Source organism: Hippoglossus stenolepis, chromosome 6 (assembly GCF_022539355.2).
Source record: "Hippoglossus stenolepis isolate QCI-W04-F060 chromosome 6, HSTE1.2, whole genome shotgun sequence".
Taxonomy (NCBI): Eukaryota; Metazoa; Chordata; class Actinopteri; order Pleuronectiformes; family Pleuronectidae; genus Hippoglossus; species Hippoglossus stenolepis.
The window spans coordinates 9,895,237-9,909,097 of NC_061488.1; the positions used below are offsets into that span (position 1 = coordinate 9,895,237).

General features: G+C 41.8%; 2 protein-coding genes across 7 annotated transcripts in view; both read right to left on the minus strand.

Moving 5' to 3' along the window:
- Positions 1-3,808, minus strand: part of znf512b (zinc finger protein 512B) — a 30,141-nt gene extending 26,333 nt beyond the window's left edge. For 2 of the 4 annotated variants that reach the window (XM_035158518.2, XM_035158515.2), the window contains exons 1-2: positions 2,831-3,808; positions 115-249 (exon numbers count right to left, since the gene is read on the minus strand). In XM_035158518.2, the coding sequence (XP_035014409.1) occupies positions 115-247 (133 nt within the window). In that variant the 5' untranslated portion in view covers positions 248-249; positions 2,831-3,808. The remainder of the gene's footprint in view (positions 1-114; positions 250-2,830) is intronic. The other 2 variants (XM_035158520.2, XM_035158516.2) reach the window with 1 other exon arrangement.
- Positions 3,809-8,446: 4,638 nt separating this feature from the next.
- The window catches only part of samd10b (sterile alpha motif domain containing 10b), a 51,407-nt gene continuing 45,992 nt past the window's right edge, over positions 8,447-13,861 (minus strand). For 2 of the 3 annotated variants that reach the window (XM_035158261.2, XM_035158260.2), the window contains exon 5: positions 8,447-10,146. In XM_035158261.2, coding sequence (XP_035014152.1) covers positions 10,124-10,146 — 23 coding nt within the window. In that variant the 3' untranslated portion in view covers positions 8,447-10,123. The remainder of the gene's footprint in view (positions 10,147-13,861) is intronic. The other variant, XR_004696968.2, reaches the window with a different exon arrangement.

The window sequence follows — 13,861 nt, forward strand, 5'->3', positions numbered from 1 at the left end:
CAAAAAAAAGCTCTCCCAGTTCCCACATTCAGAAACAATCTGTGAAGTAACACTGTACAGATCTGAAATCACACAGTGTTTTCATTCAACAAAGTGCAGCAGCTCGTCACTCACTGTGTCTGTTGTTGTTTTCAGGGACTGGCGTAGTTCTGACAGGCTCCTGGGGATGTCCGTGCTTGGGAGTCCGGCCCTTTGGCAGCCCTGATGAGGACAGCTTCCCAAGCCTGGCGGCACTTGGGCTCTCCATGCCTGCAGTGGTAGTTGAGGGGGTTACAAACACGCAGGAGAGAGACAGAGTGAGAGATAGCTATAGGCATTGTTGGGATAGTTTCTACCCTCATTATTCCTGTTCCATCGCTTGTCAAAACATTATTAGCAATGTCCACTGCATCAATACGCCGTGATGATGCAGTCTCCTTGTTCCACAATGCACTTTCGTCATTACGGCCGTTTGGTGCTATTGGATTGAAGGTTATCTGAGTGGAGGCACACACATCATCTGCAGCGGTAATGAGGGTGTGACCTTCCATGTTTCATTTCAAAATCAATACTCTCACTTACACACTAACTCCATGCTCTGCCCATTAGACAAAAGGTGAGTCAAAGAGAGGTGGTGGGGGGGTACAAAGCTCCCCTGCTTTCTCTCTTTATTATGAAAAACCAGTACTGCAGCTCTTGATGAGGTCAAATGGTCAGCAGCAATGTTTTTTGGGGCTTTAAGTGGTGGCTAATCTACATTTAGTGGCTTCTAGATATATAGTCCATCAGCCCATAACATATTTCCTCGCCGCCATCATCCATAGTGAACCTATATGTCAGTTTTGGGCTGTATGTGCTGGAACACTGTCATGTCGGCCTGGAACAGAGTCTGATAGATGAAGGATGACAATCCCTAATTATGCAAAGTGGGACTGATTACGATCCGACATGCTTTCTCTTAGCACACATTCATGTCACTCCCATAATGAACTACAGCAGCACACAAAGGGTCACTAGGTGGGGGCCCCTGTGTGTCTGCTCACACACCATAATATTCACTGTACATCGAGTTATGACTGCTCATCGGTCACAATGATTATGTGCACACAGTTTTTTTTACAAGTTGTTAACAAATTTGACATTAAGAGACATATGGTGAGAACGCTGCACGTTGCAAGTTGCAGAGAGATTGCACACAATAATAGACGCCTTCCTTCCCTTTGCCTGGATTATGTGTGTCAGCGTGTGAAGAGAAGCAGCGTTTAACAAGTTGAACAAATGTGAGAACGATGGGGACACAGTAGGCCTGTCTGCTGAATTATCACTGGTAAACAAACGTTAGCTTAGGGCTGGGCACTATGGCCAAAGATGTCCAAAATGATGAGGATAAATGTTACATTATCATTTCTTTTAAGTTTAAAGCAAGACATTTTACAAATCTGAGGTAAATCAACTTTGCATCATACCTCCTAGTTGTGTTTACAAATGCATAAGCATCGTATCGATAAATATTGAACATTTGTGTTACTGTATTGCTTTTGATGAAAAGGATATTGCAATAATTATTGATATTGTTTATTGCTTACAGCCGAACTTCAGCTCACTTTAAAGAAACAGCGTGCTTGTTAGATTTACTTGTGAGCTTCAATAGACACGTTTTGTCAACACAATGCATATTTATTTCCTGTTACAACTTAACAATTCTTTTGATATTGTTGTAGGATGACACTTTTAAGACAAGACCTCAGTTTCACAAGAAAAAATAACATTGCAGCTGGTGTTTTCATAAAAGATTGATTCCACTACAACAACCTACAGAAACTACATTACCATATATTTCTGCTACACACAACAAAATATACTGAACTTTTGTAATATAGCTGTTGATGAAAATCATTCTAGGATAATTACTTTAGCTCACTTTAAAGAAAACCGTACTTCAATTGACACATTTTGTCTATGAAATGAATTTTTATTTAATGCTAGAACTTTAAAAAAGACACTTTCAGATTAGCCCTCAGTTTGAAAAGAAAAAATTTACATTGCAGCTGTTTTTTTCATTAAAGATTCATTCTACTACAGTTACCTACAGAAACTACATTACCATACATTTTTGCTAGACACAACAAAACCTGCTGACACCCACTCACATCATCTCCCTCATACAATGTGCTGACAGAACAACGTGGAAATAAGTATTTTAGCTCCGCACGTGGCACACTGCCACACTGTGTGTGTGTGTGTGTGTGTGTGTGTGTGTGTGTGTGGTGGCTGGTCTTTGTAGAGTTATGAGGGCCAATTATGTTTCAATACCATCATTGTGAGGACATTTTGGGCCGTTGTTTGAGGGTTGAGATTTGCTTTTAGGATTAGGGTTAGGTTAGGGTTAGGCATTTAGCTGTGGTGGTTAAGGTTGGGGTAAGTGGCTAGAGAATGCATTACGACAATGATTGTCCTAACAGCTAAAGTGACAAACACAAGGGTGTGTGTGTGCTTGTCTTTCTATAGTTATTAGTGCCAATTATGGTTCAATACCATCATTGTGAGGACATTTTGGCCAGTACTCACAAATTCAAATTGTTGTTTGAGGGTTAGGATTTGCTTTTAGGATTAGGGTTAGAATTAGGGTTAGGCATTTACTTGTGATGGTTCAGGTTAAGGTAAGGGGCTAGGGAATGCATTATACCAATGAGTGCCCCCAGAACTACAGAAACACAAGTGTGTGTTTGTGTGTCTGCGTGTGTGTGCATACTACAACAAGGTTACAGAGTTCTCCATTTGTGTGGTAAAGAAAAAAGAAAAAGAAAAGCGAGAGTGCTCCACTTTCTCCCTCCTGCTCGGCCACACCTACCTGAACTGTCGGACAGTCCCCCGGCTCCGTGGGGCCCGGTGGCCCCGGGTCACCTCCCACGTGAGGGCGGGAGGTTGGGGGTCAGGAGACGGGCACCTGAGTGGGCGTTCGTCTGTCTTCTCCTCCACCGGTGTTGCGTTACATCTCAATCCCACCTGCTGTGCGTCAAGGAGCGGTCACACCGGGGCTGCCGGTGGCGGAGGGGGGACAGAGAGGAAGTGGACAGCCGTCACCGTCGCCCTGTCCCCCCCCCACCTCCTCCCGCTCCTGCCCACTCGACGAGGTGGAGGATGAAGGAAGGAAAAAGAGAAATGTCGTCCACGCATGAACAGAAAAATCCCGGAGAGTTTTCACCTTATTCCCAGTTTCCAGTCGGCTCGCCCCCTCTGCTCCTCTCCCGCATTAACACGCAAAAAAAAACAAAAAAAACCCACGAGGTACTTCTTCTTCTTCTCCTTCCTCCTCCTCTTCGTCACCCTTCCTCAGTCTGTCTCCTCAAACGCTAATGGCCAGAAATCAGCTGGAAACAGCCCCGCGACTCCTTCGGGGTGGGGGGGGAATAAAAAAATATTAGAATACGGGACGGTTTATACAGGCAGTGAAGCAAAATGGCGACTTTATTACGAAGGAGGAGTAGTAGTGGGGGGAGAGAGGAAGAAAAAAGAAAAAAAAATCCTTGCGCTGGCTGGAATCTAAAGGAGGCACGAAGACATGTGAAGTGCGGTAATGTCGACGGCGAACGAGCTGGCGGCTGGTCCGAGTCACCGCGGACGAAGCGAAGGGAGACACAAAAATCAGCGGAGACGCCACAACATCCCGCCCGGGTCCGCCTCGGCTCCTCGGCTCCTCACCTCGGGATTATTTCGCTTTTTTTTTTTTTTTTTCCCTTTTTTAATACGGATATTATCTCGGCGGCCGTGTACAGTATTACAGTAATGTGTGTGGTCACGCGCGTCACCCACTCCACCTTTTGACAGTTGCAAGTACAGTCTTTTGAGGCAACTTGCAAACTCTCGCGTTGTTATTATCGATATCGAGCAGATTAATATTGAGGAGGGAGGGGGGGGGGCTGTCTAATAAACGCTGGCTCCTGTAGAAAGAGAGGGGGGGTCAGGGTTTTAAATTCATTTAGATCAAGTGTTTTAATGTTGTTGCTGCAAGACAAAAAAAAGTCATGCAGATTTAGCAGAGATCACACATTAAGGAAGTTGTCATCCTGGTTGTCTTTGCATTACTGTCCATTGCTGTCCTCATGAATACAAGCAATGCAATGACAAATATTCGAAAATAAACGTCTGCACAACTGAATGTGCAGCAGCATCACACACACACAGGCCTAACCCGAACCATGGAGGAAGTTATCATCTTTTCCTTTTCTGGTTGTCTTTGCATTACTGTCCAGGCCACTGCTGTGCTCGCGTATAAACACAATGCAATGACAAATATTCCTAGAATAAATGTCCTGCAGATTTAGCAGAGATCACACAGAGAGGGAAGTTGTCATCCCGGCTGTCATTGCATTACTGTCCAGGCCGCTGCTGTCCTCATGAATAAAAACAATGACAAATATTCCTAAAGAAAAAGTGTGCACAGCTGAATGTGCAGCAGCATCACACACACAGGCTCAATAAACAGATTCAGACTTTTGTGATCATGCAAATTCAAGGTCAATACTAAGACACTGTGGATTCCTCCTGTTGATGTCATTGTCAACACAGGGCTTTTGAATTCCTGTAGCTGAACACTGGCTACAGGCTGTGTGCACACTGCTGGCTCTCCCCCATAGCTAATAATACATGTTTCACACATGATGTGAAGCCTGCGACTCTCTTGTGTCACAGCTCAGCTAATGAATAACCACTGCCACCTCACTCATCCGAGTGAAAACAACACAGGGCCTCTCTCAGTCTTTGATTGGTGCCAGTCATCGTGACCTAATATTTTCCATTAGTGGAAATCATCTGAAACCATGATGTCATGTAAAAAAAAAAAAACAGAGCTGTTTTTAACTCTGCCAGTGGAGGGCAGCAGAGCCTCAGTTTTCTACTGACTTCACTGTGATGTATCAGCCCACAGTAACAGAGGCTTAAATTAAAATTATGTTTTATTAAAGTTATTTTAAAAGAGGGGAATTACAAGGTGTTTTACCCTTTGAAAGACCATGACGCCAAGAGGTGCACACATAGAAAGTATATCCAAAAATGTCACCAGAGAACAAAGCACAAACAATCAATGGATTTAGTTAAAACATTATTAATTATATACTGCAGCTTAAAAAAGTTCAATTCATAACTTATTGTACTCTCCAGTGCTATGTCGTATTTAGCTATTTATGAAAAAATGAACACATGAATACATTTAATATTTATCACTTGAAAACATGTATTATTACATTGTCATAGTCAGTTATGTTTCATGTGATGTTCGGTGGGTTGCCTCTGCTGAAATGTGTCCTTTTGTGTTTATTGTTTCATTTGTTTTCACAGTCATTTCAGTACAATCAAGTATTTTATTATTATTATTACTACCTTCATACTAACTGTATGTAGGTGCTAACATAAATACTCTCAACATAGATAAAGAAAAAATACCTGAAACCTGCCATTACTGAGTTACAACCGAAGAAGCCTTCCAAATGAGAGGTGAAGCATCTTCAAGAAACACAAGCAAGTCCAGTTGCCTTCGTACACTTGTACGATGTCTGAAGATACCTTCAAATATCTCTTGAATGTCTACTTAAGGTTTGTCTGCATTCGTTTTCCACTAGGGGGCAGTGCTGTTCTGCGATCGGTGAGGAGCCACTCGTAAACCATATGGACACATACAGGCCCCTGCAGCATCTTTGTCACTTTTACATTTGTGTGGTTGTTTTTCATGGCAATGTGGAGCGTGTTGGTACAGACACATGGAGACTGGAGAGGGCGCTCAGCTGGTTTATGGCTCTCTGGGCCTGAGGGGTGTTTCTCCCTCGACTGACTGACAGCCGCCTGTTTCTCCTCAACAGTATGTTCCAGCTGGTTAAGCTGAATCTGTGTTCTGCTTTCTTTAATGGTTGCTGATGAGTGGTTCACGTGGGGGCTTGTCTGACCCGTGATTAATCCTTTTACCATGGCAGTGATTTATGTTCCCACTCCTCCTCTGCTGAGTGAGCAAAAGGCCACTTAATGGTTTTTAAAGCGGGCCAGGTGGAGTGGCGTGTGCCCCAGACGGCTCTCCAAGAGTCCATCCAGCAGCCGTTTGTGTCATTTATCTGTTGACCTTTTCAGTGAAAGTTGAGTGAGCACATATGCACTTTTATCATACTGATGTCCTTTGCAGTGGTATGCTGAATATTAATATTTGGGTGCTGGCCAGAAAAATTACAGACTTTAGCGGTTTACGCCACTGAGCAGCTCCAGTGAAGCAGCTGCTGCAGCAAGCTTCTTGATGAGAGGGTGTTTCTCATTCGGCTTCAGTGCTGTCAGAGGACTGAGATCCAGATGATCAAAGCCACGGGCACATAACGATAAACAAGCTGGATGAGGAGGCTCACAGAGTAATGACGAAAGACAAGCTTTCAAAAACGAATTGCGCATCTCCAGACGTCACAGAGAGAAGGAACAGACACTTAACAGTAAACAGTACCCAATTAACTGCACCATCCTTCAAGCCATCTGCTCCACGGAGTTCTGGTTTGAGAGGGCCACTGTTCACTGAATCTGTTCATCATACGTGTGCCTTGTTACTAACAGGTGAGACGCTTCATGTCTCCCGGTAATTGGATCACAGTGCGTGTATGTGAGCAGGAGAGCGACAGTGTGTGTGTGTGTGTGTGTCTCCAGGCAGCCGCCACGGTTTTGCATTCACACAGTCTGAGTCGTGACTCCCGGCCCTGACTGATGGGTCAGAGTGCAGCAGGTGCACGTTTGAGACGTACTCACAGTCAAGGAACGTGTATAAACGGGCGCTATTTAATGAAATGAATAAATTAATAGATTCATGGATGAATTGAAAGAAGGATAAATGAGAGAGAGCAAGGATGGGAGAAACTAAGCGAGGAACAAACATTATGAGGAAGGTGGTAAAGAAGAAAAAAATCCACAAGAGCTTTGCAATAATTCTTGATTATGGCTAGAAAAAGATATCTGGCTTCACTCTGGGCCACTTAGGTGAATCAACTTAAATCAAGGAAGTTGGGTCTCTGTGTGTGTGTGTATGTGTGTATGTGTGTGTGTGTGTGTGTCATTTTTCTCTCCTCTTTAAGACCTATTCCAGCATAAACACTGACCTTTTCAGGACCAGTAGACATTCTGGGGACCAAAGCTTTGTCCTAATGAGGCAAAACATCATTCCTGAGGTTAAGTTTAGGGGTAAGATGTGCATTTTTGTTAGGTTTGGCATGAGATTGTTAGAGTTAAGGTTAGGGTAAATGTTTTGGTTGGGCTATGCACAATGAATGGAAGTCAATGCAAAGTCCTAATAAGGATAGGAGTCCTAATAAGCCTGTCCGTGTGTTTGTGGTTCAGGTATTATTCATGTTGTGGGGACCTAAATCTGTTTACACAGTTACATTATGGGGAGTTGTCTTCCTTATGGGGATAAAAAGCAAGTCCCCATAATGTAAATCATCAAATTTTTGGTGACAAGGTTAGTGTAAAGATAAGGAAAGTAGAGTCTCCAGGAAATCAATGTAAGCCAGTGTAAGGTCCTCTAAAGTCATGGAGATACAACTAAGTGTGTGATCTTGTAGTATTTCTGGATGCTCAGTAAGTACAATATAGTGGAATGTTTTATTTCTAAAATTGTGAATCCAAATGTTTCTGTTTCCACTTTGTGTGCCAGAGAAGCACAGAAATAAGAAATGAATGATGTTTTGGTGAAGTGGGTATGGGAGTCAGTATTAAGCAAAATTCACACTTGCTCTGTAAAGACTGGAACAGCTTAATACCAGTTAAACTTAGACTTTAAAGTGGTTTTATACTTTGGTCATGTTTCCAAAAAATGTATTCCTTAGTGTAACTGAAGAATCACTGCAAAACTAAAGACGAAACCCTGACTTTGGTCTCATATTTTCAAATTGCCAATGTATATAAACAAATCCTCCATCCCCACAGAAACAGGCTATTTTTAGATGTGCAGAGGACATTTCATCACTTCCCTCTCATATGGAATCAGCTTTGGGGATGAGACCACACACACATGTATTCTCTCAACAACACTTTCATCTTCTTCACAAAGATGTTACAATAACACAATTTCTGATATACATTTTGGAAAATGTTGTTTCCACCACTGTGAGCGCTCCTCTACAATACCCTCAGATAAGATACACACTCAAATTGAGCTGAGATTTAGATATGACTTGATTCTGGTGTCTTTTTTAAATTGTATTTTTATTTCCTTCTAAATTCCTATCAAATGTTGTTGCTTTCATATTAACTTTGTAATCCTGGATCTACACCAAATTTTAGTGGGTTCTTCCTTGACCCATATTACTTTTATATTTGTTATATATCCATCCTTCCACCAAGTTTCATGTAATTTTTCTCACAAATAAACCAACAAACAAATGGACAAAGTGAAAACATAACCTCCTTGGCGCAGGTAAAAATGAAATCAATTCAAGAAATCAGGAGCAAAGCTTAATCTCAATTAGTTTATTCTAAAAAGACAACTTTCATCATATTCCATACCACATGTCTTCATATCTGTAAAGCAAATAAATATTTTTCATTCTTTTTTTTGCATTTCAAACAGTTCATCAATCATTTGACTAAATAAACTGAAAGTGTGTATATACAGTACGTCAGATAATCCAAAAACATGTGTTTTACTCCTTCTAACAGTCACTTACTCACTTTAGCCAAAGATTCCTCTTCAAAGGAGAGACAGGAGGATGCTGGGGGGGGGGTTGGGAGTTTATTATGTATGTACGCATTTATTCATTTATTTATGTGACTTTAACTTTGTCATCGTAGATAGCTGTCTGCTGCTGTCGGGGGTGACATCTCAGGTGCTCAATTCAGTCCCGCTGGGAAACTGCGTCACTGTCACAGTGTCTTGATTTCGGAGCATTTGAAAATCACAGTGTCACATCAGGGACGGAAACCAGGAGGAACACAACAGAGGCTCGTCCCTTCTCTCCACATATCTGTGTGTGACAGATGACATACACAGTACAGCACACAGAGAAGACAGAAGCTTTGAGGTTGGCAAATGCTACCACTGTAACAGGAGCAAATCTACAGTATACGTTTCCCTCAGCAGACTCCATCCCAACGGTGTAAAAAAAGGTTTCCTTGATATTTATCCAAGACAGTGCTTCTCCTTTAAGGATTGAAATTATTGCTTTGTCAAGCGTCGATAGTCAGTGATTATCACATTAGCTCTGTGCCCTCTGGATCGATTTCATTAACAAAAGACTACTGTTACATACACAGATTGAATTCTATGTTATTCTACAACGCTCATACTGTATATATATGTGTGTATATTTCTAAACTTCTCACTGACAGCAGATCAGTCACAATACAAAAAGATTGATTGTGGGAATGACATTCAGCTTCAAGCGTTATTGTTGATCCCTCTGAACCCACAGTTCCAAAACTAAAGTCCTGAGGAGAAAATGTAGCGTGAGCAGTGGCCGAGGACTTGATTAGACCGGCATCACTCCAATCCATTTAAGACCAGCTGTAATTTCTTCTGAACAGGCTCCACGGAGATCGATCCAGTGGTCCAGCGGTGGCACTGCATGTGTATGTGTGTGATTCAAAGAGTCATCTACATGTTTAAGCTTCCCTGGGTTCACAGACTTGAACTCATACTAAATAATTATTCATAATAATAACCTTAACCGGGAGAGAAAGTGAACCAAAAATTGTGAATCCTCCTTGTGCATGTGTCAAAAATAAACCTGCACGCATTCACCAGGTTTCTGATTAAATCGCCCAATCAGTCCAGTCCGACTGAGGCAAGAAACCAAAAGGAGATTTGCCGTGATCAGGCACATACCAGTGACAGGTCTACATCATCTCTAGGGTTGTGAATCTTACATATTATCACTATGTTACAGTGGAGTACCTCGGCCTGGAGCTTTAAGGCTTTGTCTCTGTGTCAGTGTCTGTAAACCAGATTGGCTGTGTTGAATGAGAATCCTCCAGACTGGCTGGCATGTCGTCTGTGAGGCTTGTCCTGTCCCCCCCCCCCGTTCACTCATTGATTCTCCGCTCACATATCTGAAGACGGTAGCTCTTCCATGGCTCCTACTGTGACATGGGATGGGGGAGAGGGCTGCCAAATGGATCCAGGGATGAGCTAAGAGAAGTTTCCAAAGGAGGCTGCAGAGAGAGGGGAGAGGAGGGAGAGCATAATTAGGGTCCGCATGGATAGAAAAATGGAGCGTTGAGAGTGCAGCAAAAGTTTGTTCTAACATCTTGCCCCTTTGAAACCTCTGTGCATCGTTAAAAATTCAGTACATTCCTCTATATTGGTCTTTATCTGTTAATGCATCATGAAGTTGTTTGTCCTTTGTGCTGAGCCCTAAAAACACACTAGTCTCAAAGATCCAGCAAAGCTCATCTATTGGGTTCAAAGCCCCTCTGAATCCGTATGAGACCCCTGACTCCTCCAGACTTACTCTGACCGGTGTGGCCAAGCTCTCACCATGTAACACATTGTATCAATCGCAGCACAACAACCTGCAACAAACAATAATTTAGTATGAAACTAGTATGAATTAATAAGTAAGAGGATAATTGCAGTGCATGAAAATTACTGCAGTGTCACTGATGCAGGTAATGAAAAACTGACTAGAACAATGATTTACAAGCTCAAAATAAACGTGTTCTAAGTTTATGTGAGACTTTAAAGTTGGACAACATGAAAACTCTTCAAAAGTAATGCCAAATCATCTCGCAGTATAATATCTGCCTCTACCAAGTAAGCGGATGGGACAAAGTCAAAGTACATGCCAAATATTTTTTCTCAATTTCTGTCATTGGCTCCAAATGACTTCAAAAGAGCAAGATGGCAGCACCTGTATCCGGGATATGTTAGTTTAATATTACTGCAACAGGAGGAAGTGGGGACGTGTTGTCCATCCTTAAATACAGTCTATAGAAGCGGACAGTAGATATATTGTAAATATAAATATATTTTACTATAATATACCTACTAAAATATTACACTGTGGAGAGAGCAGCTATATAAATCATATATCAAAATTATGACATTATGTAAAACAGCATGTAATGAGAAGCCTTTTTTCCTTAATGTCATTATCTTTCTCTCTCTCTCTCGAAACAACAGATGTGGCCAGGTGGTTTCCCTGACAACTAGCCATCCTGAAATAACACCAAGTGTCAGTGGGAAAGCAGACGTTCCTCTGTCAGACTGTTGGTATTTCAGCTCTAAAGCCCTCATTTTCTGATCCGCCAAAGAAGATGCGCCACCTGTCTGTAGACACAGACAGACGTATCGTGGCACCGGAGTGACCCTGGACCAGGAGATGACAGAGAGGCATCGATATGACCAGCGGCTTGTACAGACACAGAGGGAACCACCCCTTTGATAGAAATCATTTTAAATGAGCTCCCTGTGGAGCCGTCAGCCTTAAAGGGATTGTTCACAGAAATATGAAAACTCACTCATCATCTACTCACCACTATGCCGATAGAGGGGTGGGTGAAGTGTTTGAGACCAGAAAACACTTAAGGAGTCTCAGGGGTAAACTTTGTTGCAGCCGAATCCGATACAATTGAAGTAATTGAGGCTTAAAACATGGTGTAAATGATGCCGTTTTGAGTCGAATATGAATGTCGGGGCTTGTGGACACTTGGATGACACCACACGAGCAGTTTGGAGGCATGTTATGTTCTTTCTGTTGTTTTATTACGTCTGAAGTTAAAGTCGCCGGGTACCTCACTTGTATCGGATTCGGCTGCAACACTGTTTACCCCCGAGACTCCTAAAGTGTTTTGTGGACTCAAACACTTCACCCGCCCCTCCACCGGCATAGTGGTTGGTAGATACTGAGTGAATTTTTATATATTTTGGTGAACCATCCCTTTAAGGGCTGACGGGACGAAGGGACAGCTAGAACGGCAAACGGGACAAATTTGTGCTGAAGAGAAATGACATGTTCCTCACTTTGCTCTGTCTGTTACACACAGAGTTTCATTCATATTGTAACTCAGAGCTACGGTTCAGCTGGCAGGCATCACACAGAGCCCTGAATAAAGCTTTTCAAGGCTGGGCGCCATCACAAGAGTGGTTCATAGCTGCTAACCAGGCTTACCAAGACAGTGTTCCAGGGCAGCCAAAGTGTTGCTGACAAAAGGATGAAATTTGATTTCAAGGCTTTCTGGCAGAAAGGTTTTCCCGGCTTCACTTTTCAGTTGCAGGTTTTGTTAGGTTGAGGCAGGTTTCAGAAAAGGTAATAGTTTGGGTTAAAATAGACCCTTTCAGGAGGCTCAAAGCTTTGAAGCTACACTTCTCCCATGTGTGCCACCTCTTAGAGGCTGAAACCTGGCAGCTTCACAATTGCATTGACCAACTTTGATGACATTTTGGTGTGTTGAGAAGGAAGGGCGGCGCTGACAGTTTATCATAAAGATATACCAACAACCAGCGGCTGAGGGGGAGGAGGGCACATCTAAAATCTCCCTCCACAAAGCTTTCCAGATGTTACAACAAACCCCTGCAACCCCTGAGAGAGCTATGGCTCTGGGCTGTGGAAGACATCATCTTTACCTTTCACAGATAACACAGCCTGCTGGAAATACATCAAAAATACTGTAGTGTCTAAAAAATACAAGATGTATGTGCAGCACCTTTCCCAAACATTACAGGTTTATGTACAAGAAGCATGTTTAACAGACTGTGAAGTATTGCAATGCACAGTAGTGATGGATGAAGATGTGGACGGCCCTATATGTATGCATTTTCATTTAACTTTGGAGCTCTGATTTAAATGTCTACACTGTGTGAATTTTTTACTTGACTTTTGCCTCAGGTTTAAAGTTCCAACCCCCCGTATTCATTCAATATTCAGCAGAAATTACGTTTTTCTGTGGGAAAAACTTTGAAAATATTCAGAAGACATGGAGCACACATATAGAGCAGAGCGGGTGGATTATGCTGCAGGTGCGTACTTCTTTATCCTTTTTGTTCCACCATGAAACTAACTGTATTTTTTTGGAGCCCATTTTATCTGACAGGAATTGAACCTCTCCACGGTCTCTGCTCATGAAGCATGAAAAGGAGTCGAGTTGAGTGTTGAGCATGACTAACTTGTTTTCTTAATCCATTTTTATGTAACAAAATTTTACCCTTTGCTCAGCACAGAGAAAAACATGAGAAAATCATATCAAATTTGTGATAGTTGCATTATTCCACAGTTGTGGTTTAAGTTCATTTATTCAGCTCTTATGTTCATTGAATAAACTGCATTCTTGTACAATATTATTCCACTTCAGATTTTTTATATCAGATTTTTCTGCATTGTGTGTTATTATTCCGTCATAGTGAGCAAAGTAAGAGGAATCAAACCGACAGCGTCCTTTTAATCTTATAACATACATGTACAAAAAGCTTCTGTTTATTCAATTAAAAAAGAAGACGATGGCTAGAATGGGGACTTTATGTATTTTTACATATTAAATATCCATGTTACTTCAAGTGTTTTCTATCATGTTGAGTTAGTGTGAATAAATCAACTCACTTGAGTGAATTAATTAAATAAATTCTGTGTTTGATATAAATATTTATGTATAACTTTATTCAATTGAAATACTTAAAGTCACCGTTTTAGGCAGATTTTTTTTTTGAGAGAGACACTGAAGAGCCTGCGAGAACTGAGCTAAACCACGTCACTGTAGAAGTCACCACGGTTAACTATATAATATAAATTCAATTCCACTGTTAAATGTCTTGAAATGATTTTCTATAAATTGTCAACTTAATAGAATAAATAAATAGAAACCAAGCTGGAAGCACAACACTGATGCCTTATCACCTCTAAACCTGATATCGTGATGTTGTGGATAAATGGTG